This window comes from Pelecanus crispus, chromosome 2 (genome assembly GCF_030463565.1).
Source record: "Pelecanus crispus isolate bPelCri1 chromosome 2, bPelCri1.pri, whole genome shotgun sequence".
NCBI lineage: Eukaryota > Metazoa > Chordata > Aves > Pelecaniformes > Pelecanidae > Pelecanus > Pelecanus crispus.
Genome location: NC_134644.1, coordinates 28,598,781 through 28,621,691, shown reverse-complemented (window position 1 = coordinate 28,621,691; position 22,911 = coordinate 28,598,781). Strand labels below are relative to the sequence as shown.

The following is a 22,911-nucleotide window of genomic DNA, read 5'->3' as shown; positions in this document are numbered from 1 at the left end:
ATTTGTCTTTTCTTTCTTACTTTTCAGACAGAAATATAAAGTATGAAAATGCTCTGGATATTTTCAGCCTTGTGTAAAGCAGCGTGATTAATATGGAATGCTTTGAGCAATACTGGCACGTACACTGGCATCAAAAGCCACAGCAAGACTGACTCTGACACTGAACACCGGCGTACTCAGCGGGGGAAGGCTGCTGTTCTGGCGACGGCGGGCGCTGTTCCTTCTCTTCCCCTAGGCTGACAGCTCCACCGCCCCTTCCTCTTCGCTGTCCGCTCGGTTGGCGCGGATTTCCACCAAGGTCCGAGCGAAGCGCGTCCATTCATCGTTGTGCGGAACAGCCAGCTGGGGGAGAAACCCACAGGGAACTGAGAGACGGCGTGGGGAAGCCGGTTATCTCTCCGGCCCAAAACCCGAGGCACCTCCTGGGAGGAGAGCTCCTACCACAATCCGTGCGGGTGCGCATGGCGGAGGGCCGAGGCACCGGCCTCACCAACCCGCCAGGGGCTGGTTACGCCGTGAAGGGCTGCCGAGTGCCCAGGACAAATCTGGCAGCTTCCTATTCCGCACCAGCTAGAAGGAGCTTTTACAGTCAGTGGCAGAGAAAAAAAGCTTTATCTGCTTGATTTTAAGGAAAAGTTTCTTGCTGGAGTGTTGTTGCAAAATCTACCCCTTGGTTAAAATATTCCAGATTTTCCAAACTAAGGCGAGGCCTTGATCTCTACGAGTATATACACGTACGTTTAACTTTACACACGTGAGATGGCCATTTGAAGTCAGCGAGGCTGTGCCCAAGTGTAATTGTTTGCAGGACCGAGGTCACTGCACGCAAGGTAACAGAGCTTTTACAACACTGTATTGAAACTATTTTCCTGAAGTTCATTAAAGCTCTTAATAGTAAAATAAATATATTGTGTTATTTCAGTTACCCTCCTCTACGTTAAGGACTTCACAATTACTAGAAATGGAAATGTTATACCAACTGGATACTGCATTAGTGGTCTGATTTTTTTATATCATCATGCAAGATCCATTTCCATTTAATACCATTGATGTTTCTAATGAAGAGCTCTTGAACATTAGGCTTCAAGAGGGATGTGTAATCTAAACAGCTAAACTTTCAGACAAAACTCTTTAGTCTTATGGCAAAATAATACTGCAGTCATTTCCAGCTGGATCCAACGCTGCAATTTCTGGAAGATAATGCAAGCTGGGATTGAGATAATTAAAAACCAAAAAAAGGCAAGCAGTTCTGTCAAACTTTGTTTTCATTAACTGAAATTCCAGAAAAGGGCAACAAGCACCCAGATGAACCATGCACATTTTTACTGCCCTCCCGAAGCCCTGTGATCATGTCCTGAATATAATACGAACAAGTAACTGTTTCAAGATACTATGCAGTGCTTGGTACTGAAGGTGGCAACTGTTTAGAAACAGCGGGGCATATAATGAACTGCTGTCCACCTTAGCAAATGGATGCCTTTGGACTCAAGAATGAGTATGACTGTAGCTAATCTGGTTTGTGGTACCCAATGTTCAATCTGTACTGACTGACTTCCTTGAAAACGCCACCAAAAATGCCATGCAGATGGCTGGCTAGCTACGTCCGTTTGGCACTACCACATTATAGGTGCACACGAGGCTGTACTGGAACACAAATTATTCTCCTCTCCTTACATCGCAACAGCAATACATGCAACTGAAGACTAAGAACAGGCTCTATTACATGAACTTGCAAGCCCAGCTGGGGAAAGAGCTTGTATGCCCAACGTTAACCACGTGTGAAGCTCCAGGTACACTGCTGCAAGCTCAGCGTTAATCCTACAGACAAGAATTTGCGAGACTGGATCTAAGTATCTCCTCTGTATCTCACTGGCACTGATGAGTTTTTCAACTATTTTGTATCTAGCTTTGCCTCTACATCCAATATTTTGGGGAAAAACATAGCTTGTGTTTTAAAGCTTCCCATGTATAGCGTATAGATCAATGACTCAGCTACATTATGAAGGGCTGGTGTACAACAAGTTTGGGGTTTTGCCTGTTGAAACACTGAATATAGTACAGTTCAGCATTTACTAAGGCTACAGACTGAGAAATGCAATCTGTGTGAAAGCCATCTCGGCCCTCAATAATAGGTGTTGCTGCACTCTCTGGGCTTCCCTTCTTTGTCTTCCACTTTTTGCATTTTTCTCCTTTACTTTTCCCAGGAATGGAGACCAGAATTACAGGAGTAAATCATTTGAGACGGCTGTCTCTCACACTCACATGCACAGATGTGGATCTGTTATGGTCTTTATTTGAAAGACAGCTCTGTTCTTTCAAAAACCTTCAGCAGGAAATGTAACACCAGAATGGAGCAGCAACACACAAGTACCTGTAGCACAGGTTTGGTCACAGCCACACACCTATACAAGCTACTGTATAGTGCGTTAAGGGACAGTGCAGAGATCCTTCTATCATAGATGCAACCAAAACCAGCTGTAGAGCAATTTACCTGTTACTACTGCTTGTGTCCTAAAAGATTTTATTTCTGGTGATGTGTACGGCACTGTCATTTATCAAACTCTCGAATGCAAACATGAAAGGAGTCTCATTTATTTCAAGTAGTAAAATCATTAAAGTGGAACAATATCCTTAGGCAAGGGACTTACTGAATTTAATAAAGCCTTATTTCTCCCTGTCTTTTAAAGTCCTAAACAGCATTACATTGTATTAAATGCCTGAAGAGGACAGTATGTCATTCTGAAGAAAAAAATGAAACATATTTATGACACTGAGATAATTTAATTTCCTTTACTCCACAGCATGGCCACAGACAAATAAAATCAAAGTCCAGCCTATTAAAACAATTTGGTATCCCAAACTTGAAGAGTCTCCCCACAAATGTATGCACTACATGCATTACTGTTAGCTGACAGTGTTAGCAAGACCTGGGCCTTTTTTAATGACTCAGTTCACAAAACAATTAATGATTGAAGTGAATGCCTTTAGCACAGAGATGAAAACATTCAGTGCCCATACACAATCTAATTACTTAGAACTTCATCTTATTTTACTTCATTTAATCTCACGCATTGTATCATGCTTTCAACGAGGGGCCAATCCTGCTAATAGACTGTTAGTAGAATAAACCCCTCTAATATAAATTCCTCAGGGATGCAGAGGGAAACCTAGGCAATAATGAAGTCGAAGGAAAAATTGACTTTTATTCCTCCCCACTTCTTTCTGTGAAGGCCCCAATACTGAACCACAACAGTTACCCTGCAAAAGACCACAAATAAAACCAAAAGCATCCACAAACTCCAATTCAAATTCTTGTCTGAATTAATGCTCCCCTTCCAGTCATTTTCCATTCAAGTTCCTTCAGCTGGGCACAGACACCCACAAGTTTTGGAGGCCTGGGTCGATCTGTGGAATCTCCCTTTCAGCTTCTCTGCACAAGTTTTTTCTGTAAATACCAGGGGAGGGGTGGAAGAAATGAGGAAATACTTCACAGAGGAAGGGCAGAGGTTTAGAGCTATCGGGGTGTTCCTCACTTGTTTGGTGCTTTTGCCATTTTTCTGTCCACTTCCAGTTACTACAAAGCAGCACATGTTGAGTCCCTGCAGTCACGATGTCAATGCAGGGTAGAAATGTTCACCAAAGCATAATAACTTAATATGACTTGTATTAATATTTGGGTCAGAAGGTTATTTGAATGAACTGACACTAAGGTATGGAGCAGAATAAGAAAATAAATGCTATTAAATGTTCTCCTTTGATCCCGTCAACAATGGAAGGTAAGCACTACCTGCACCTAATTAATTGACTGAATTACTCACACTGCTTTAACTTAAATACTGTGGTACAATTAGGGTGCGTCAGATAGTAATTCTAATGAGGAAAAAGCAGTATTATCAAAGCAAGGTGATGACTTCAGCCAAACTTTGTCTGCTAAGCTGTTGGAAGAGGGGTACTTTTGTCTTCTGTCTGGCTTTTAAAATATCAAAACAGTTCAAGCTGCAAGCCTACTGACCTGCAAGTGTGACTACAAGTTTATGCATCCAAATAAACCTGCTTCTGCTTGTGAAGTTACACATACTCAGCTGGTTACAGGAGTGAGAATTTAGTATAGGAAAACATCTTCTCAAGATGTTAGGATGACCCATTTTTAATCAGGTGAAAATATTTAACTTGGGACATTTCTCAAAAAAAAACCCAAACCCAAAGTTTTTTTATATTGCTATCAACTTTTTAGATCCCCAATTCACTTTCATAAAATATTCTTCTAAAAGCACTCCATATCTAGGAGTATCTGTAAGTGCTTCCTACATGATCAATAACACATAACAAATAACAGACATATAACATACTAAATACTAGACGCATTTAAGATTTTATCATTTAAACTAGTTCACAAACTGTTTTTCTTGCTGATACTAGAAAACCAACTTACATGATGCAAACTCTCAGAATTACTTTTTCCACCACCTCCGTTACTAAGATTTTAGATAAGCAGATTTTGGATAAGAGAAGATAACTCTCCTCCTGGCTGAACAGTCAGCACAAATACCATGGCCGGAAGAGGAAAGCCCCCCTGGGCAGCACCTCCCAGGCAGCAGTCTTCAGACCTGCACGCGAAGTCAGCTCCGTTGAGCCCCCAGATTGCGACTGGCTCCGTGCTGCACACAAGGGCTGATATGCAGCAGCCACGATTAATACTGAGCACCAGAGAGGCGGACTGGTAATTTCAGCAAGCCCAGGGGCAGCTTCCAGATAGTAACACTAAATAGATTTCTGCCTGTTCCTGTGAGGCGTTACAGTCATCAGTTTATCTTGTTACAGATAAATAACATTATACTTATGTGAATCTTTCCCAGCCTGTGCTTCCCCAGTCTACCATATGTACATATACCAAGGGAAGACAACTCTTGACTGGACAGAACAGAATACAAAGGGCCTAGAAAGTGAGATGATGGGATGCAACAGCAAAAGGATTGTAAATTAGGAGCTGAGATCTCCCTGTCCTCTTGTTCTTTTCCTTCCCATCTGCTAGAGGTGGCTGGATCCTGGCCAGCTAGAAGCCCCTTGTCTCTAGTATAATTCTCACCCTCTTCTGTTTTGGGTGACGACGTGTTGAGCTATGCTTTCAAGACTGGAGAGGATCTAAACAACATCTGGTTTTGGAAAGAAGGGATTTGTCTAGCTGGGCCACATAGGTCAACCACAGTAGGTCCCCCCAAGTTCATTTCTCAGAGTCATGGGGTTGAAGCAACAAGGCTTGTAAGGTTTAAAGGTAAGATTGTTCCAACTTGTGCTTATTCTCCACTGTAGATAAAGGATAAAATGACCAGACCCAAGGGAAATGACCGCCAGGATCTTCCTGACAAGCACCTGGCTTTGCCTTGCTGATGTGTCACAGTTCTACGTAATTTATGCAGCGCACAATAAAACTCTATCTCATGGTGCCACCACAGAGCCCGTGGATTTTTGAACCTTCTGAAGCTTCTCTGTGTTTCCTGGGTGATCGCTCTAGTCAAGCACTTCACTTACCTGTTAGCTTTCCAGCCCTGAAGCACAAACACGTGCCCTCCTCAACGCTCATAGTGACCAAAAAGATGGTTTACGTGCATCTGGTAAGGGAGCAACAGAGCCCTCTCCCCTGAGGCTCGCCAGGCCAGGTAGTCGCAGGTAGCAGCATGAATGTGAGTTTCACCAGGAACAACCTTCTCCATCTTCTCGTCAAGGCAGAGACTTCCTCTGCATGCAGACCTTCCAATCCATACACCAGAGATCTTACAAACACAAATTGTATTTCCCATGTTTTCCCAGAAACTCTGCTATTAGCAACTTCACTGAACACTGCTACTCTTAAAACTGTAAGACAGAACTCAGGAAAAGGAGATGCTCTGACCAGACTACTCTCCATGCCGCCATTTGTGTCAGCTAGTACTGGGCTCCCCAAGCAAGCAGAAAAGCAACAAGAAACCAGTGCCTGAAGACACAAATCAACATAAATTTCTTTTCATTTTCAGATCATTTAACACCTTCTAGTAACATTTGCTCTTTTAAGTTAGGTCTATTTAAAAAAAAAAAAAAAAAAAAAAAAAAAAAAGAATGAATTTGAGACCAAAAAAACCCCAAACTTTGAATGTGCCTTTTAAAGGAATCTATCCAGAAAGCTGAAATAAGATATTACAACATATTTCAAGATTTTCATATATTCCCCTCCTATCCATCTTTTTTATGGCTGAGAGTGTTTCAGCTCAATTTGTCCAAATCTCTGTATAGCTTCAGTTTCCCTGAAAAACCACTTTCCAGCAAATGAATTATTCATTGAGGATATTTCACTTTATTCCTGGCTCCTCGCCTTCCCTGGAGCCTGTAAATCTTTGGGATGGGAGTGGACAAACTCTTCCTGGCTTCATCCCTCCACGCTCTTGCCCAGCATAGCTCTCCTCTGAGGGCTGGGGACTCTCCCGAGAAGGAGGTAAAATGCAACTGCAGCAGCAGCAGCCTCCACTTTGGAGAAACCAGTGTCCCACAGGCTCAAAGGGAGCACAGTCGTCCGTGTTCAACCTATTGCGTTTCCTTTTAATGACTGTACCTCATGGCTCAACCTACCTGTCACCGAGACACTGGTTCATAACCTGCACCGAGACACAGGTTCATAACCAGGTTCATAATCACATTTGTTTTCCATCTTCACCTACAGTTCAGACACCTCAAAGCAAAAACAGCCGTGGGAAGAACTTCCTCAGTGTCGTCTCTGACTGAGGGGTTGTTCTGAAGGGGAGAATTTTTCCAACCAGAACGGTCTGTAATCGCTTCTAACACACACATCCCGTGGACACAGGTGTAAAAGGAGAATCTGAAAATGAACCGTTACACCACGACTTGGAACGATCTGCCAAAGTATGTGGTCTGCAGACGGCCCGCACAACCGAATTGCCACACACTGTTTTCAATTAGACGTTTGCAGACAAGCCTGCATGGTGGTCCAAGATACACTTTAAGGGTGACAGCGGTTCCCGAGTCAAAAATCTGCGACCCATTCGAACACATTTCGTAGAAGTACAATGCTTTCTTATTTTTGTATATAGATAACCTTGTTCTGATCCAAATTGATGGGTTTCTATAGCTAGTCACGATGCTCCTGGAGATCAGAAACTTTCTGATTAACACGCATCTTTTATTAGTTGCATTTGGGTTTGTCGCTGTTTGGAGGCAAAGGCTGATCTTATTTTACAGAATCCTGCCTCTGCTTCAACACAGCCATATTTGCAAAAAAATCTCATGTCCAGCAGGGAAAATAAAAACTATATGAAAATTAATGTTCCTCTCATCTCTAAAATACTCTGTTGCTATTATAACTTTTGAGAAGGGCAAGTTAAACACTCTTTGAAGAGATACCTGATTAAAGCTTAGAAAATATTCAGATTAATTTGAGTTTGTGGAAAACAGCAAGTCTGGTAAACTAACTTTAATGACTAAAATCTCAGACTTCACACTAAGTTATTTGTGTATGTGGTTTATCACCATTTATATATTCTTTCAATTTAACAGCATCATCAAATAAACGTAGCTTCAGGCAAATATAATTTTAGCTATTTTCTCTAAGCAGAGTTTTTGTCAACCTATATTGTCCATATCACCCTCTAAAATTAAGTGCTGTATTGAAAAGAAATCTGCTGCAAATACTTTGTGCAATGGATTAACATCTGAATGCAGTTATGACATTGTAGGTAAAAATATTTTTAACGATGATAAAATATAACTACTTCAGCTTGATGTTTTCTAAAAAGTAGAACAGACAATCAGTCTAATTTTCCAGGTAAAAGAGAGCACTTGCAGAATGAAGATCGTAATACTTACAAATGAAAACCAAGAATTATAGTTCCACTTTAAGCAACTGATCCTATCTTCTGGAGTTCAACAGATGTTTTATCATTATGATTGAGGTGAAAACAGATATGTAAATATTAAATATCTTGATATGCATACATAAAGCAAGCAGGCATGCACCTATTCTGGCCCTGGTCTTGCCCCCCAGAATCAATTACAGACCGCCTTTGATATTTTTCTCAACCTATATGGATTTTTTTTTCCTGAAAAAGCCTATATTTTTCTAGGCAACACCCTATGCCACACACATGGATGGAAACAAAGTGGGAGGTAATATGCAACGAAATGGCCACCAAAGTAACCAAGAGCACCCTTTTCACATAACTATAGTACCACTGTATTTAACTCTTGGGAGAGCCGAGCATCACTGTTAACAATGGATGAAACCACTGGCAGGAACTCAAACCCCACATACTGCATGCAGATGATTTTAATAAGATACAGTGTTTAGACCACAAAGGATACACTCCAGAGTAGCTCTATATATATTTGTTTACTTAATTGAAGGGGTGGAATACCATAGGCAGCCTAAATACTGCATTTATTCTATGCACAGCAGTCAGTCTAGTGTCACAGACACAGTATATACCACCCTTCTATGAAGTTAATTACTTAGCCCTCATCTAGATTAATGTCTGTTGTGATTTATTTCTTTGCAATACACCAGCAGGGTCTGATTTAACTAGTGCTGCCATAGTAAAAAGAAGACAAAATATTAGCTTATATGACAAAAAAAAAAAGCTTAATCTCAAACAGAAACTGAATCCATTTTCAGCAAACTTGACTTTTTCTCCTAAGGAGAACAGTAGCTGCTGAATTGTTACATAGTTGATGGTAAATTATGTTTTGAATATCAAGCAAACAATGGTGTTATTTTAATAATTTATACATAATTTGCAAAGATACACTGTATAAAGGGCCTACATAGGAACTCAAGCATTTGGATGCCCATTAATTGTTTTCTAAACTTAGTCCTCTTTGTCTGCAGCAGTCATCTCGATGCCAGTCTAACAGGAGAACAGACTAAAGTGTAGTCTGTAAATTATACATACATGACACACAAATGCATGTTAACAGAACATTAAGACTGCAGACTGTAACACTTCAAAGATAGGAAATGTCAGAGTTAAAGCTAACTCCCTTAATCTGAGCATGTTATTAATTTTGTGTTATGATACTGTCTTTAATCTTTTTTTTTTTAAAAAAAAGTAAGAAACAACAAAACCTGTGCTGGAAGCAAACACCAATTATGGAAAACTTCAGCCTGAAGGATTAAAACTTGATAGGGCATATGGAAAAGAAAACAAGGAAGTGGAAAGTATCTTTAATTGTAAACAATGCTACAGTTCCACCTAGAATATCAGAGTTGGCTCATGCTCTCCTGAATTAACCAGAAAGAATGATGTCCAAGCTATCAAACAGATTATGCTTCCCTTAATTAATGTATCAAAAGGCTGCACTTGGTATCGACTACAGATGATAAAATACCGAGTAATCACCAGTCATCTTGAAAGAGATGACTGAAAGTTGAAATTTAGATTACTTTTGTTTCCTTAGATCGCCTCTTATATTTAAAAAACAAACGTTCAGCTACAGGCTTATAGCCTGTTCCTAAGCTCACCAGGGTGCTTTCACCAGTCATGTTGTGGGGATCCCCTCCTACTGATCTCCTCAAGTGATACTTTCAATGGCAGAGACTATCAGCCTGTTTAAGACCTTGGAAACAAAAGAGATTTAATATAATTAATCAGCTATGGGAGCAGAAAGAGCATCTGCCATGCTTCAGAAAAGTTAACTATTTTGCTTCAAAAGAGGTGGTGCCCTAAGTGGCAAAGTCGTTGCAGTTCCTACCTTTCCACCACTTGTGTAATGCCATCAATTTGCAGGTTGATTAAGAAAAACAGCGAGGCATGCTGCCTGCCATTCGTCTCCCACGGGGATTTCAGTCCTGCTTTGATTGCCATTTCTCAAAGTCACTGAAAACTCCTGTAATTTTTTGCATGAGTTTCAGAACATTTAATGCTTGGAGCTAAGGGATCAAGAGAATTCCTCCTCTACCAAATTATGGCATCAGTTCATCATTGCACTAGAAAGCCTAAAAATACCAAATGGATCAAAACTAGAAGCCTTCAACCTATTGTTCTTTCCAATATCCACATTTTTTTTACTGACAGCTACACTGATTGGAAGAACTGTCCCATCATTTTTACCCGAAATACTAGAGCTTCAGCCTGTGGGGTAGCTGCATTGGCAAAGGTGCCTCCCTGGAAGTTCAGCTGAGCGAAGGACTATTGCCTCAGGGAAGAAATAAATCATGGTGTCTTCAGCTCAGCTTGCTTCCTTTCCAAACCAAGTCGGCCATGTCCACGCCATGATTCACGCCAGGAAATCTGGCAGAACAGGAACTGTAAAGGGCTTTTGCCACAGCTTTCTGGCTCCCAGTTGGCAAATGGACTCTCACCAAAAGTAGCTTACGAACTGCTGAAAGCTTTTGGTTTGCAGGAGAGTTGCTGCCTTCCCTGAGATTTTGCACACATTCCATTATCTGCAAAAGCTCATCCATGAAATAGCAGGGGGTTTTGTTTTGTTGGGCTTTTTTTTTTTTTTTTCTTTTCATTTCAGACACAGACTTTTCCATCACTCTAGGCACTGGAGGATATATTTCACATTTAAATTAAACACTGAATATGGAATTTTAGCTGCCGCATAGGGTGTATTAAGGCCCAGAGTTATCCTCAGTTGATATGTTAGGTTTAACTGTTACCTTCCAAGTCATGAATTAAATATTTTTTCATGTTCAAAATACAGACCATTTTGCAAACAATGAAAAAGATTGAAAACGTAGTTAAGGATTCTCAAAATGAAAACTGCTACTGGATGTGACAGGTTGAAACCACAGAAGCATCATGAAGAAAATTAATTATACAAAGCAGCTCTTGTTTCAGAAGTGTTTTAACACCACAACGATAACACATGAATTTCAATGAAATTTGCAAATTGCTGCACAAACTGAGTTTAAACTGAATTTTGCATTTGGTACTTTTCCCTTTCCATACTCTCTGTTACTTAAAGCTATGAACATTTTTCAGTAACGCTTCTTTTTACATCAGAAAGGTCATAAAAAACTTTCAGAGAAAATATCACCCAACAGACTAACTAGCTATTTAAAATACATACTCCGTGACACTATTAGCATGCATTGACTTCAGCTCTGTCCCCCACCAGCGTTCCAGGACGCAGGGTCAGGACGGGGCAGACCAGCTAAAGCACTCGCTCAGCTTCCACTGCCTCACCTACAACTACCATGGAAAGCCTGGACCCAGATTATCTCTTCCACTAAGACTCCTGAAAAGTTTTCAGGAGAAATGGTAACTGAGGAACTAGTAGTGAAGCCACCGTTAGTGCCGATGCACTAAACATACAGTGGATGGACTGGTACATCCGATCTGGAGCTTGCCTTTCCCCCTTCTGTCTTGCCCTTTACAGTGTTTCCCAGCTCAGCCGGAAAATACCGGCAGGAAGACTGTCACAGACAGCTCTCCCTTCTCCCCCTCCTGCAGGCTTTACTGTGCAGAAAGGGAATGATCTCTTACAGCTTCTCTTCTGCCGCTCTCATCACTTCGTTATCTGAGTGCCTTCTAATAGTGCATTAAGCTACATGATTAACTCCTGTCACATGTGGCTTGTTCTCTCTGATCCTCTCTGCAGGGGGAGGATCTGGGCCTTTGCAAGGGAAAAGGAAACATACGTCGGCTTTAAAAGTAGTGTGCAAATGAATAAAAAGGACTGGAGCCAGATTTTTGTTGGTTGGTTGACTGGTTTTCTTAAGCTTTTTATTTCATATGATGAGGAGTTGAGGAATTCTTATAAAAGATATTTGTATCACATTGGAAACTCATGTCTTTTAACCCCATGAAATTCTCTGGGGAGCTACTAAGCTATCTCTGGAGAACTACTGAAATATTTCATCATAAGTAACTGGAAGGTAAGGATAGAATCAGTTGAATTTTCAGGATGACGATTTAATCCCCCCGCCCCCTTCTGTCTGTTTTCACTAATGCCCATTTAATTCCACTGTCTCATCAACAAATAAGAGAAAGGGTATCTTCGTTAAAAATCTGGCACTTCCTGCTTTAGTTTTAACAATTAATATTCCGGTAGTAAAATGAAAGTGGAATTTCATGTTCATTTATATATATAGCAAAACAGAAGAAACTCTGTCATTACCAAGAACAAGTGTGCATCATGGCATGGGCAGGAGAGTGACCCTGTACGCCAGGTGCGACCCACTGCTGTACCACACAAAAGCACATCACAAAATCCTGTTGACAGGCTCCACTTTGAGAAGCTGTTTGTCCCACTGTCCCTACCCGCTCTAGAACTTCAGCCTTCTGATAGCTAAAAATATTCTTCTAATTTTTGACTCAAATACATGGCTAGCTTGCAGTCACAGGCGCTGGTGGCAGCGTGTCCTCAGCTTCACTAGTTCTCTCTCTCCGGCCCCAAGCACTCCTATCTCCGTAAATACATGAATCACCTATATTGCCACCAGGCTCAGACTTGGCTAGTCACACCAAGTTCTTCAGGCCTCTTTCTATAGGCTACTCTCCTCTCCCAGTAGCCCAGATCCACATCTCTCCCTGATATTTTTCAAGCATTCTTTTAAAAAAATACACATTTCTAAACAAGAGGGAAAACGATTTTGAGGTCGCCTTTTAAATAACATGGGGTTTATGAAGCTGCTTTGTCTCTCAGAAGGCCACGACGAAGGTGAGTGAGAAGGGCAGAGAGGCAGTGATGTGCAAGAGGTGGCAGGGAAAGGGATGCGCAAGGCCCTAGACTGGCACAGATAAACAGCTCCAACCCTCAGCAACCAGCCTTGGGTAAATCAGATTAGTTAATCTGGAAAAGTATTTCCCTAATACAGACAGTTATTAGGAACACAAGTCTCCATTCCAGCTTATTTAAGTACCAACATGGACTGAAAGAACAAGGTAGCTCATAGCCTTTTCCATTCCTTATCAGACTACTACGACTGTGCCTACAAGCACACAGCCATGAATAGGAGCATATAGGCGTACTCACAGGCATACATGTACGCATTTCTATGGCTGGATGTAGCCAAGCCTCCTTTTAAACTGTAAAAGTATATAAATGCTTGGTTTTAACTTATCAACATAACAACATTGCTTTTCTACAGGAGAATAAACCAGTGCTTACATAAAGACCTCAAAGCATTCACAGTAACCTAAAGTAATGAATATTGTAATGAGAAACACAAGTATTTAGGGTGATAATGACTGGACTTTGCTCTACTTAGATCGGCTCACCCCCTATGGAGGCTACCAAAGCTTAAAGATTTTATCACCCTAGTAATCAGCAATGGGTAATGGCCTTCATAAAACACAGTAATTAAATTGACTGATTTCAAACTAGTGCATTTTTTTCATTAGGGAGTTCTTATTTAACCTACTTCAAAAATCCCTTTGTAAATACTGGCTATATCAGTCAAAATTCAAATGATGAGGGACGAAGAGCTTGTTTTGTTCAATAGTTCAGATACTATTCAAGTAAAAAGGTGGAGTTCCCAGTATGCTGTCATTCTCCATTCTCTTTTTTTTTTTTTTTTTGGTTCATCTCTAAGAGCTTCTAGTTTTTAAAGTCTCTCAAGACTGAACATTATAAAACTGGGGGCAGAGGGGAAGCAAATCAAAACCTTAGCTATTTACATTTTCCAACAACTCTTAAGAGATTCTGCTTTGTTGAAACATGCTTTTAAAATTCTCTGAGGCCAGCGCTCCAACCTCCCTAGCAAAAACATCAATGGTGAAATTCAGGTACTGCCTTACAATCCATTTAATTATCCTTTATGCCTGGACTGTGCATGTTGTTGTAGCTACTGTATCTCACTTGATCTTTGAATGCTTTTGAACAAAACTTGGTTGTAAGCACAACCCCTTATTATTGCTCAAATTTGCCTTCACGTTATGTGTGTGAGCCATTTATCTGTGTTCCAAGAATACTTGTAACTCAACACAGATTTCAAAATAAAATATTTTATGGCGAGTCTCAACTCTGCTTTTGTGGCAAAAACATTTCCTAACTCAATATATGCTCTACAGGAGCTTTATGATGGCAAAAGTAAACCTACTAGAAAATCTACCTGGATAACTACATGACACAAAACGTAGTTTCATATTTCTCTCTCTGGGCTACAGCAATTTTTAACTGCATGAAAGAGATGCTGGATATGTTTTCCATGTGAAACACACGGATCTCAAGATGGGAGTACGAAGAACCAACCCTTCCCCACTCTACCCAGAAAAATAAGTGACTCAATAGCCATGCTGAAATGTGAGAGTTGGTCACAAATATGCACTTCTGTCTAGAACCCTGAGAATCTCAGAGCAGCTGTTAAAGGCTGGTGAAATCAAAGGAAATTATTTTATAGGCACCAGTGGGATATTCCTTACTGTACCACTTCATCCACATATCTCAGGCAGTTGCCAGCTCCTCCCTCACTGGTCATGTACTTGAAAATGACATACGGGATTAACACCCTTCATGGAGCAAATGGGGAAGTACACAAACAACCTAACACAGTAGCCCTAAAAGGGCTTAAGGAGATATTAACTCTGAAACCTAACAAAGTCACATAAACATCAACATGATTCTGATTTCACTGCAAGGAAACAAGGACAGAGGTAATAACCGTGTAAAGACTCCCAGGTAACTGCTTTCTTAGGCAGAGCCAGCTTTACTGGATGGTCCAGGGAAAGACCTTTTCTTACTTTTCTCCAGCTCCACCTGTCATACTAGCTGCCCTTTAAAAGCATGATTAGAATCAACTGTCTGAAAGACTGCAAAACAGATGCAATAGTTTGTCCTGTAACTAGTTTAACAAAATAATGTGCAGTAATAAGCTCCTTGTGATTACAAACTCTCCAGTCCTGTGCTGCAAACTTACTTCATATTTTATTACAATCAAATAATAAGTCATTTATTTACAGCTTCTATCTATTTATTCACAGTGCAAGCAGAATATGACCTGGAAGAAATTAATGGAAAAAAAAAAAAGAAATAATGGAAGGTGGATGAGAAGCTGCTTCTTTCACAAGCAGAGGTGCAAAGAGCATTCTCAATAAGCCAGGTAAGCAACAAACATGGTTGTTAGAGAATATTTATGACAGCGGCAACTGTGTAACATCACTGAAGCATGCACAATGGGAGCAAGCTTTCTAGAAAATATATCTACAAGAGAGACATGCAGTTAGGTCTAACTATCAATCATCTGGACATGTGAATAAATCTATAGTCAGTGGTCCATGTTCTGTTAAAATCAACTTCTACCATACAGAAAACTTCCTGCCCAGTAAATAAGCTGTAAGATCACAGAAGCTAAAATATGTTATACATACTATCACAATAACAATATCTCAACTCCAAGACCAGCAAACGTTGGAATACTTAGATCTTACAGAGAGTAAAGTGTATTTACAATGACTGGTTATATTCTCTGCTTAAGTTATATAGGTTTAAGATCCCATCACACTGAAACAATCAGATTTTTGTGTGTTTGTTTGGGTTTTTATTTCATTTTATAATTCACATTCTGTAAATCAGTGGTTACTGATCCACAAGAGCACATCTATATGGACTATTTAAGTCTCCTCTCCCCTGGAAGTGTGTGTATAACTCCCATTAATGCTAATGGGCATAAAGCACGCACATTGAGGACAAAATAGACCCCTCACTGTGAAAATAAATGTGTTCAGTTATTTCCAGACACGATGCCAAAATCAAACAACTGAAAGTACATACTCTAAGGAGATAACATTATATAGCCTAAATGAAAATGTCACCATTATTTTTAACTCCCTGGTCACGGATGCCCAAGATGTTCTTCATGCTTCTGCCATTTCTTGTGTCATAAAGACTGTGACTGGTAACATATCAAAAAGGGCCAGATCCTAACTTCTTACACAAGTGAAACAGCCCTGATCTCACACTCCTTGCCTTCACAAAGGATGCAAGGTTAGGCCTCATGTCTTATGTTTTCATGTAGGCCATATAATGTTTTCTCTTTACACCATATGGGTTAATAGCAGCAGTGAACTTCACTGTTCTCCAGAATAGTTCCTTAAAACTGTGATGAATATACCAAAGTAAAAATTCCTGTCACTTAAATTTTTTCCTTAATGATTTGATATCCTGATGTTTTCTGCTCTGATCAAAATTCATGGAGTCAATTCTGTCTGTTCAAACAGGTAAGAAAAATTGCTTATACAGTAACGTGAAATTCAAAGACACTGTGCTTTATTATGATACAAAAAAATAACATTTTTTTCTGATGGAACCAATGTTTTATGAATTTACAGCTGATCTAATGTGATATTTGGAATAGTAATGAGAAAAGAAAGGTTTTAAAAAGGGTGTAGTATAAGTGGAGCATTAATGTTTTTGGTGAGTGTATTTAGGGTCTTTGTAAAGTGGCCTGCTGACTTTCTAATGCGAGTAATCACACCCGTCTTCCCAAATCAGAGAGATGCACCTTCAAGTAAGTGGATGCTACTGAGTTATCAGTCAGGCAGGGACGAGAACTTCCAGTGATGAGGCCTTTTCAGAAGTTGATGCTGTAGGAGACAGGTAGAATGCTATTGCTGAAAGGTCAACTATCATGGCTTAGTGTCAGGCTTTGCAATAGTGCTGGGTCAGGTATGAAAGCTAGGTGCTGCCAGGTGCTGTACGGTCCAGCTCCCAAGCCCCTTGCCCCCAGCCACGTGCTCACTCATCTACTCTCACACAGAGTCAGTTCATGGAGAAAAACACCCCAAGGAAAACAAAACAAAACAAAACAAAAAATCAATACTTCTTTGCTGATCTATCTCCCTCCCCACAACGTGGGCTGTGACAAGCACTGCTACCGGCACAAAAACTGGGCAGCGAGGGATATGGCTAATGCTGGCTGGCAGGGGGAGAAGGACTGCCCCTTTAAACCGTCAGACCAGCCCTGTCATATCCCAGAATCAAACCTATACAAAAAGGACAGTCAAAGGAGGACCCCAGCTGAGCCAAGGAACTGGCCGGTGTCTACACACTTAAGTAAAGAGAGAGCCTTAAAGACTGCCATATTTCTGCCAGTGCATGTGCATGCTGTGAATCCCCTGTGCGTCATGCCTGAGGACAGCTAAGCACGGAATAACTCATCAGAGAGCTCCTTACGGACTGGCACAGAGGGTTAATGACTGAAGAGGCTGTTATTCACTGTACAAGCCCTCAGTTCCAGGCTCTTGAGCTGCAAAGTATTTCTGCATCTCCCTTAAGGCTTCATAGTGAGAATAGTGCTGGAGAATATGTGAGCACCCTTCTTTTTTAAACCAGAAAAAGCCACTAACACCACAGCAGCCCTGGTAGTATCTGAAGCTGTTGCAGCCCAGACCACCTTTCCTAAATTTGGTACAGGAATTACTGCAGAGACTGATACTGCCAAAATGAACCAGCCAGCAAATTAATGAGTTCCTTCATTCATTACAGAAGAGGAGGAGGGGTGGCAATGGCCCACAGCCTGTCAGCAGCCATGTGGATGGACATCCATCTGTTTGCGTAAGCGTGTATGGAGCTGAGCTGGAGACGCTGAGGCGACGGGCAGGGCATGCAACATCCGTGAAGCAGAACACTTTATGTAACACTGATCTGGACTCACACAAATAAATACTGTTGAACGACTCTCTTTTCCTTTTCAAGTAATAGAAGCCTGTCTTTCTTTTGGATCTGAGTGTATCACTGTGACTCATTTTGCAAGTTGAGGTCTGATTATACAGAAGAAAGGCCAAAAACTTAAATATTACTTCTTCTGCATAGAACACTAAATCTATTTTCTCCTGGGTGAGCTTGCAGGGATGAACAATCCTATGAATGATTTGGTATATGATATGCAAAAAGAGACATTTCTACAGCCCGTCTAGACTCCCAGACAAGATCAGAATGCGCTGTCATCAAAGACATTTCCATAGCCTGTCGTATCACTTAGAAGACAGAAAAACCACCTTTTTGGAACAGTCATGCAAAAATGAAAAATAAATAAAAACAGCCTGACCTGCCAGTGTCATACTGGAAATCTGAACGCAGTAACCCTAGACAATTTAGAAATTATGCTAACAATACGGCAAGAAGTTTCAGCAAACATTTGTGAGGAAAGGCAGCTCCTGCACAAGTGAATGCAATCCAAAAATATGAGTCATGCACAAGCAATTTTGCTATGGGCCATAAAATCACTTTATGAGAGTTACAGATAATTCTGTATGTATTCTATAATGTTTCCCTACTGTGTAGAGATGGATATCTCAGTATCCTATCACAGATAATGATGGAAAACAAATTCTCTACATAAAAGCTGATTGCTCAGAGATTCACCCTTAACTGTTCCAAGGGATTGTAATGCCGACAGAACACTTTATACCGTATTCATCAACAAAGAAGTGGATTCCATCAGTGCCAAACACACTGCAGTTTAGATGTTTTTTATAAGATGTAGCAGGGCGAATTGAGAGCAGCCTTGGACACAGAACATGTATCCTGCTATTTCTCAGCACCTACATACTCTTTATCGCACATGCACCTACCATCCTCCACAATGACACCTCTCATTTTCTCTTGTTAGTACTTCTGCACATATTCAGACATACTCAGCATTATTCAGTATTAAAAGAATAGATGTATTCTGTACGTGTCATGCTGAGAAAAATCTACAGCATTAAGCCAGTCACAAAATAAGAGATACTGGAGCATAAAAGGTGAACCCTTCAGGACCAACTTCAGAACAACACAGCTGCTTTTTGCACCTCTATTTTCCTCCTTATGCTCCTTTGTAACTTCTTCCAACTGTACCCATTAAAAAAAAAAAGTTTTAAAAACACTGAAAACTTTCAAAAAAGACTTCTCTCATGAGACTTTAACTAGTTAACTCTTTTGCAAGGTAGCTTTATGACTAACACACTGTTGGCAACCCAAAATCAACGGGGACTCCACTGAAAGAAATCTGGCCTATTCTTTGGAGGTGTCCTACTCGTGTGTTACGATACATGATCTTTTCTCAAACTTGGATGTGGCATTCTCCAGGAGCTGAGTTTTAAAAAAAAAAAAACCAAACCAACTAATAATAATACCTCTCCAACATCATAGATCCATATGCGGCCTTCTGAATCACCAACAGCTACCTCCTTCCCAGCCTGGGCCCAGCGGACACGGTTGAGGGCAGAAGCTCCTTCTATGGTGACGCTGGCTGTGGGAACCTGTCAAAATAATAGGAACAGGAAGGACAATAAAATCACACTGCCTGCAAATCCGGGGGTCAGTTTTGAATGTCCTGCTTAGCTGGGTGAGTCACAAGTCCCTTGGCATTGCTGGAAGAAACATACAACCCTCATTGGGGGGAGAAAAAAAAAGAGTTCATTGTTTCTTCGATCACATGTGCTAAAAAGAGGAAAGAGATTGCTTAGAATGATCAGGGAACACTTTTCCACAGTAAAGGGCAGTAAACAAAACACTTTTTACCCCTTAACCTTGGACACATACGAGAGTGGATCTGCTTCTTTCTCAGAAGTCACTGACTTATTACCAGGAACCAAGAGAGGATAGAACTTGGCTTCAGTCCTGCCCTGGCTTCTGGCCTCTGACTCGGGCCCAGATAACCTGACGGTCAGCAGACACATCCCTGTGTTCATGCTGACACATCCTTTAAATCCATACTCACCTCTGTGGCTAGATGCAGAGGTTGAAACTTAGGTATTACGTCGGAAAAGTCCTGAGCTAATCATTTCAGAGCGAGGACACAGCAGAAATGAGAACAGCTGAGCTGACATTTAGGAACTCCTACAATATATGCCCACAATTCTCTTCTACATCCCCAGGAGATGACTTCTGCTTTAAATACACCTGGATGTTGTCTAATTTCCAACCCCCGTCCCCGCCCCAAGTCAACCAACTTAACAGGTGATCCACAAGAATACATAAAGATTCTGGTTAATGCGTGGGATGAATAAAGCAGTGAACACAATCTTAGGAGAAGTATTTGTAATCTACACTGGAATGAGGGCATCAAAAGATGCTGCAGGAGGAAGGAACTGTGTGGGTGTTTGTCCCACACAGGTAGATCACTCAGTTGATTTAGGTCACCTCCTAAGACAAATGACAGTAACCTGCAAGTCTGCTAATGCTCCACCCAGCTGCCTTTAATAGGAGAACCTACCTGAGCAAGGAGCCTGTAGCTCAGCATGACGGTCTTCCAAAGAAGGCTTTTTAGCTTTAATGCTTTTTAGGTCAGGGCAAACAGGATAGGATAGCTGCAAAAGCAGCTCCTCCACCAGATCCATCTGTGGCAACAGGTCTGAGGCACATGCTGAGATGGGGACAAGGGAGTGTCCTGGGATCTATGAATGGACATGGAATTGGAGAGCAGTCCGGGCAAGAAGAGGTAGTTGGACAGGAATGAGAGTCCCGTCTACCTCTGGAGGAGTGACAGGTCCTCCTTCTGTCCTCATTGTCAGCACAGTGCAGCAGAAGGAGGAAGAAAGCAGCTTGAAGGTGGTATTAAAGCCTGGTTTGAACACTGACAAACTGACAAGATTAACAAAACCAGTATTTTGCTGACTTCACCTCGGTTTTCTGGCTGTAGCTTTATACCGTAGTTGTGAGATAAGTCCAAAGACGCAGGAGAAAAATAATTTTAAAACAAACATTGTATAGCTCCCATGCCAATCTCCTTCTCCTCAGCTCTAATGCCTTCATTGTGTCACACAAGATGAGTGACGGTAGGAAGCTGAACCTTTGCAGACTTCCCAAGACTCTCGTTACGGCTGCAGCGCGTGTGCAGCCACGCCAGCAGCAGGGCCAGGGCTGCAAAGCGGGGCTGCTTGCCTTGCCCCTCTCCCCCTGGGGACTCCCCACTCCTCCTCCCTCCTCCTCCTCACCGACCCTGACACAAGGCTGCAAAACCAAACTGGCACCTCGAGCACAACGAGCCTGCCAAGCTAAAGCGTCACCTCCGCAAAGGACTTCGCCTTGGCGTCCTGAGCCCCACACGTGAAATGCAAGAGGATTTTGTTTGCAGAATGATGTAGAAATAACACGGGATAGCAATCGGAAAGCAAATACCATCCTCCCCCCCCTTTAAGAAATCATTAAAATGCAAATAAGCTACTGGACTCATCTCCCCGTTGTGCAATGCCTGGTCCTGTCCAAGGCAGTATTTCCCAAAAAAGCTGGCACACTCTATCTCCTCGTTCCAAGCCTGTTACTACTGAGTGGGCGAGAGTCAACGGCCTAAATCTGACATGGGGTCATTGATCCATGATAAAATCACAGTAGAAAACAAGTAAGTTTTGCTCTTGTGATCACTGATTTTTTTAAAAAAAGCTATTTTAATTCCAGCCAAAATTAATTTCATAACATTTGGAAATGGGTTTCTTCAAACAACAACTAAATGCCACATTTTAGAGGACTAATCCACTAACCAGCTATGTTTCTCAGAAAACTGTAGATCAAAGATATTTGTTTCATACACAAATATACACAGCGTATATTTAAGGCACTGAATTTTCACAAAATCTTTCAGAAGGCTGAAATACATAACTCTAAAGCTGGGGTTTTTTTGTTAATACAGCATTCTTTCAGTGTTCCACATAAAAATAAGCAGCATGCATGCCGCAGACACAAGACACAACCCATGTTTTTTTCCAAAACCCGATGGTTTTCTAAAATCCTGTTACTATTCCACAAAGCTATCTAACAAAATAAAAAGCAATAATGAAACAGTCTTTAAAAATCGAAATTAAAAGCCTTTTCTCCAGTGATACGGAGAGAAATACAGTCAAACCATAGCATCTTAAAATAGATTTGTCTGCTCTCAATAGTGATAGGTTAAATTACACATGCCTATTTAAGATTTCAAAGATAAGAGTTTATTTTATAATGGTAGCATTATGTTTTTAAAATCACATTTGAAACACTTCATAAATTCTCTGAAGTTGGTGTTTGTCAGATTTTTAACAATTTTGAAACGAGATTTTAACAGGTAACAGATTAAGAAAGATGCAGTCAGAAAAAACTGCATGATAAGAATATACCTTCTATTTTTTTTCACTTTTATTGCTTACGTAGTGTCAAAACCTGCTTGCAAATACGTCTGTTAATCTGTTTCCAGAAATAGACACCATCTTCACACTTTCAAAGCTAAGGTATGGCATGCAAACAAACCCTACAAACATTTGAATGGGATATAACACAGCAGAAATAAGCAATTTTGTAAGTCAGTTAATATCAGTCCATAGGTAAACAAGACTCATCAATAAACTAGACACCTTCTCCAATCCTGATGAAAAAAGAAATGTTGCAGACACACAGGTAAGAAATTGGCATTTGGTACCGTGAAACTATCTGCAAACCTCACTATACTGATCCTTAAAAACAATATTCAGTTTGCAAAAGAATGAAGGCGTGGGTAAGGATTTTTTGCTTTTTAAGGCTTTTTATATTCATTTATCAAATATAAAATAAAATGCGATGACTTTCATTGCTATTACAAAAACAATTTCTGGTATCCACAGATCAACACGAAGCACACAAATACCCTTACTACTTTACACTGAGATTTTGAGAATAATTAGATTGATTAAATCCGTGATACAGTCAAATGATTTTAGTTATTTTGCTCAGAAAGCATCTAGCTCTCAGGAGAAATGTTTTTAATAAATACGGGGAGTAATACTAGTGGAAACTTTGTGTTACAGTTCAAAAATGTGAAGGTAACATATTGTAACTAAAACCACGTATTTTCTTAATTGGTTTACAAAATAATACCTAAATAATAATCTGGGTTATTTCCCAAATTAAACAAAACCAGGTGTCATTAAAATCAATCATATCTAGTTCTTACACAGAGATTTTTATCAATAGCTGGCAGTTAAACACATCAATATACCTGTCATTTTCTACCGTCTTCACAAATACTTTGACATCATATCTGACATCTAA

The 22,911-nt window shown here is 40.6% G+C and overlaps 1 protein-coding gene across 4 annotated transcripts in view; it reads right to left on the bottom strand.

Annotated features, from left to right (window-relative positions):
* Window positions 1–231: 231 nt before the first annotated feature.
* DYNC1I1 (dynein cytoplasmic 1 intermediate chain 1) overlaps window positions 232–22,911 on the bottom strand; it is a 180,476-nt gene continuing 157,796 nt past the window's right edge. For all 4 annotated transcript variants that reach the window (XM_075704604.1, XM_075704606.1, XM_075704605.1 and 1 more), the window contains 2 exons: window positions 19,047–19,172; window positions 232–342 (listed from right to left, as the gene is read on the bottom strand). In XM_075704604.1, the coding sequence (XP_075560719.1) occupies window positions 232–342; window positions 19,047–19,172 (237 nt within the window). The remainder of the gene's footprint in view (window positions 343–19,046; window positions 19,173–22,911) is intronic.